Below are 3280 nucleotides of genomic sequence, written 5' to 3' on the forward strand. Positions count from 1 at the left end.
TTAGTGCTGCAGACGGCTCCAGAACTCCAGCATGTCGTCAGGGGAAACCAAGTGGCTGGTGACCAGGCGGCTGTACCTGTGTCGTGACCAGGGAACTGGGTACGCGTTGAACTCGTTTGGCAGGGGCGGTGTGGGCTCTATCCCCAGCTTGTCCAGGCACATGCCCACGTACACGTCCTCGAAGCGGAAGCGTGGAGTGCTCAGAGAGGTGCCGTAGATCTTCGCAGCCAGATCTCCGGAGAACACGTAACCGCCTCCTCCGGCGTAGGTGGGGTACGTGTGACCCGGGTACTCCTCTTCGGACACGTACCACTTGTAGTTTTTGTACCGGATCGGCCCCTCGCCCCTTTTGATGAAGCCTGTGAAGTAGTCCTTCACCCCGGGCTTCAGTCTGAGCAGCTTGTGGACGAGGTATTTGGTGTTGACGAAGACGTCGCTGTCGACCTTCATAGCGAAGCTGGCCCGCGGGCAACGTGTGGCCACCCAGTTAAGACCCATCATGGTTTTCAGGGTGAGGTTGTTGTAGCTGTCGACAAAGTCCTGCTGAATAATGTCTTGGTGCTCGAGGCTCTCTGACTCCAGGATGTTCTGCTCCAGGCGTCCTTGCTCGCCCGGCTTCACCCCCAGCAGGAACAACCTCAGGACTCCCTCCTGGTTCTCGTTTGCCCACGTCCGTCGTATGGCATCTCGACGGTCCACATTATGAGCCTCGACGGTTACCAGCAACACCAAGAACGGTGCCGCTCTCCCCGCCGGGCATTTGTTTGCCTCGTCAATGATGTAAGGGAACGGCCCAGGAGACAGCGTGGAGCCGCTCTCCTCTCCACCTTGGCTGGCATTAGCTTCTGCCAACCAGTTCTTCATCGGACGTTCTACTCCTGAGGCCACAAGGCCGAACATCATCAGGCGCAAGAGGAGACTGGCGAGCATGAGCATGCGATGGTGTGGTCTTCCCCAACGCATTGCGAGCGGGCACGGCGACTGGATTCTACGTCTAATCAAAGGAGTCGCTTAATTTCAATGGGCTGTATGAAATCTATCTGGATTAGTAAGAGCTCTCCACAATAGGTAATGATTAATATCACTGTAGATATTCAGTGAGACTCTTTTATAATCTTTCTTGAAGAGTGTGTCTTGTCATCATAACATCACTATGAGTTGACCATATTAGGGCTGAAACTATGATTTTCATTATTAATGTGGTTGCTGACTGTATGCAATACATTATAGTTCTAGCCCAGCTTACCTCTTCATTTCCTGGATAAACTTTTAGCCAATCAGGAAGCAGCATTCTCGGCGACATCACCATTATAGAGTAAGTCCATTGAGTGTAATGGGGGTGTGGTGCTAGCTTGAGGATTAATCAAGCTTCACATGACAATTTGGCTATCCAGAATAAATAGGCAACCACACTTGCAATTTCCAATTGCACCATTATAGTTTAGATTAGTTCTGTATTGTTGGTTAGTTAATACTGTTAGACTGATGATTGGTTCTTGGTTTACCTGTGATCCTAGATGACTGCTTTTATGCATTCGATGTATGTGTTAGCTAGCTCTAACACAGCAGGTACAAATCGGTATAACCACTGGACACATCTGTGATTTATGGTCAAAAAGGGCATGAATAAAATCAAAAATTGCACTGTGTGATTTATACACAATTCTCCCATGGTATTTTTCTGCGTAGAAGGGCCATTTGATGGGTATTTTTCCCCATGTAATAAAGACAATAATAAATACAGTTTCCCAAAAAGATCACTCCCACACAAGAAAAGAGTCCACACCAGTGTAATGTCCGTTTTCTCTTACTGTATATTAAGTCAATCAGCACACAAAATAATAATAATATACAGTGGTGGTACAATAATCAGGTTTCTCTTTGTTTCCTTCCCTTCTCATTTTCTTGGGTCAAAGTTGCTTGTAATTGTAAATATTGGTAGTTGTGGTCTTCAATTGGGCTTGATTCCAAAGTAATAGTTGCTTATTTGGGCTTGTTTCATATGTTGTTTAAACCAGTGGGAGCACGCTTCTGAAAATATGTGCCCGTACCAGATTTCTGTTGTTAAAATAAAATTATACAATTAAAAATGTATTTTTTTTCTTCTTTTTTTAGATCTACAAGCTCACGTGTGACTTGTCACATCGCAACGCAAATATCCAATGCTTGTACCAGGGTTCCCACGGTCATGAAATTCCTGGAAATATTTTGAAATTAGAAAAATATTTTTCCAGTAGGCCTACTGGAAAAGTTTTGGAATTTATCAAGGGTCCTGGAAGGTCCTGGAAAAATAGCTATGCATTGTCTTTGGGTATTGATTTTGTTAATACCTCTGAAATGACAAATTAAACATGGGCCAAATTGTCAAATATTAGTCAGAAATTGTGAAAATAGCAGATCTACATGCTCACGACGCCTCGCCAGGGTGGTGGGGTCCCCAGTTAAAATATGATTCTTTCGGGGGCCACGGCCTGAAAAGGTTGAGAACCACTGGCATACACTACCTGTTGTGCATAGAACCACTGGCATACACTACCTGTTGTGCATAGAACCACTGGCATACACTACCTGTTGCGCATAGAACCACTGGCATACACTACCTGTTGCGCATAGGAGTAAGCAACCTGTTATTGAGCTGAATTATTGTTATATAGTCCTTGAAATTTGGTTAAATATTCTGGAAAAGTTTTGGAAATTAATTGGTAAAAATGTGTGGGAACCCTGTTGTACGTTTATAGTGCTCAAGTGCTGTGGCACTTCTTTTTGTCTTGTTTTCATGGACCCGGTTTGCTTATTCTGCCACAGAAAGGAGAGAGAGAGAGAGGGAGAGCATTGTTGAGATGACAGCTGGTGTGATGCCCCACACATTAAGTTTGGGTCATTAGGGCTCGTTGCCTTGCTAACTGTCTTCCTATAGGTGAGCAGGGTGGGGCCTTATTGGCTCATTGGTCTAATGGCTCATTGGAGAGCACCTGGGACCGGCGCCTCCAGGAGTCTATAAGAAGCCAGCCCATGTAATTCTGAGGGAGAGATCCAGATTCCAGAGGAGGCTGACCTGTCTCCAACAGCCCTGTTGCCTGATGTTCTGTTCTGTTATGTTTAGTTAGTTCTAGCTTTACTTTCCATCCAACACCTTGCACTACACCATGTTCCACACATCCACCTTTACACCACTGATCACTGACTCCACACTTCATAGGATCCTTTTGGCATTATGTTGAGTTCAGCTGTTTCGAAACATTATTTAGTTAATGTCCTAGGCCTATCTTTAATAAATACA

At 45.3% G+C, this 3280-nt stretch overlaps 1 protein-coding gene across 1 annotated transcript; it reads right to left on the bottom strand.

Annotated features, from left to right (window-relative positions):
• Positions 1-963, bottom strand: LOC308280798 (beta-1,3-galactosyltransferase 2-like; the record flags this gene model as incomplete). Its single annotated transcript, XM_080755115.1, has 1 exon — positions 1-963. One exon carries the CDS (start codon positions 961-963, stop codon positions 1-3), a length of 963 nt encoding a protein of 320 aa, XP_080611241.1.
• Positions 964-3280: the final 2317 nt, after the last annotated feature.

Source organism: Nannobrachium achirus (assembly GCF_963921795.1).
Source record: "Nannobrachium achirus genome assembly, contig: SCAFFOLD_278, whole genome shotgun sequence".
Classification (NCBI taxonomy): domain Eukaryota; kingdom Metazoa; phylum Chordata; class Actinopteri; order Myctophiformes; family Myctophidae; genus Nannobrachium; species Nannobrachium achirus.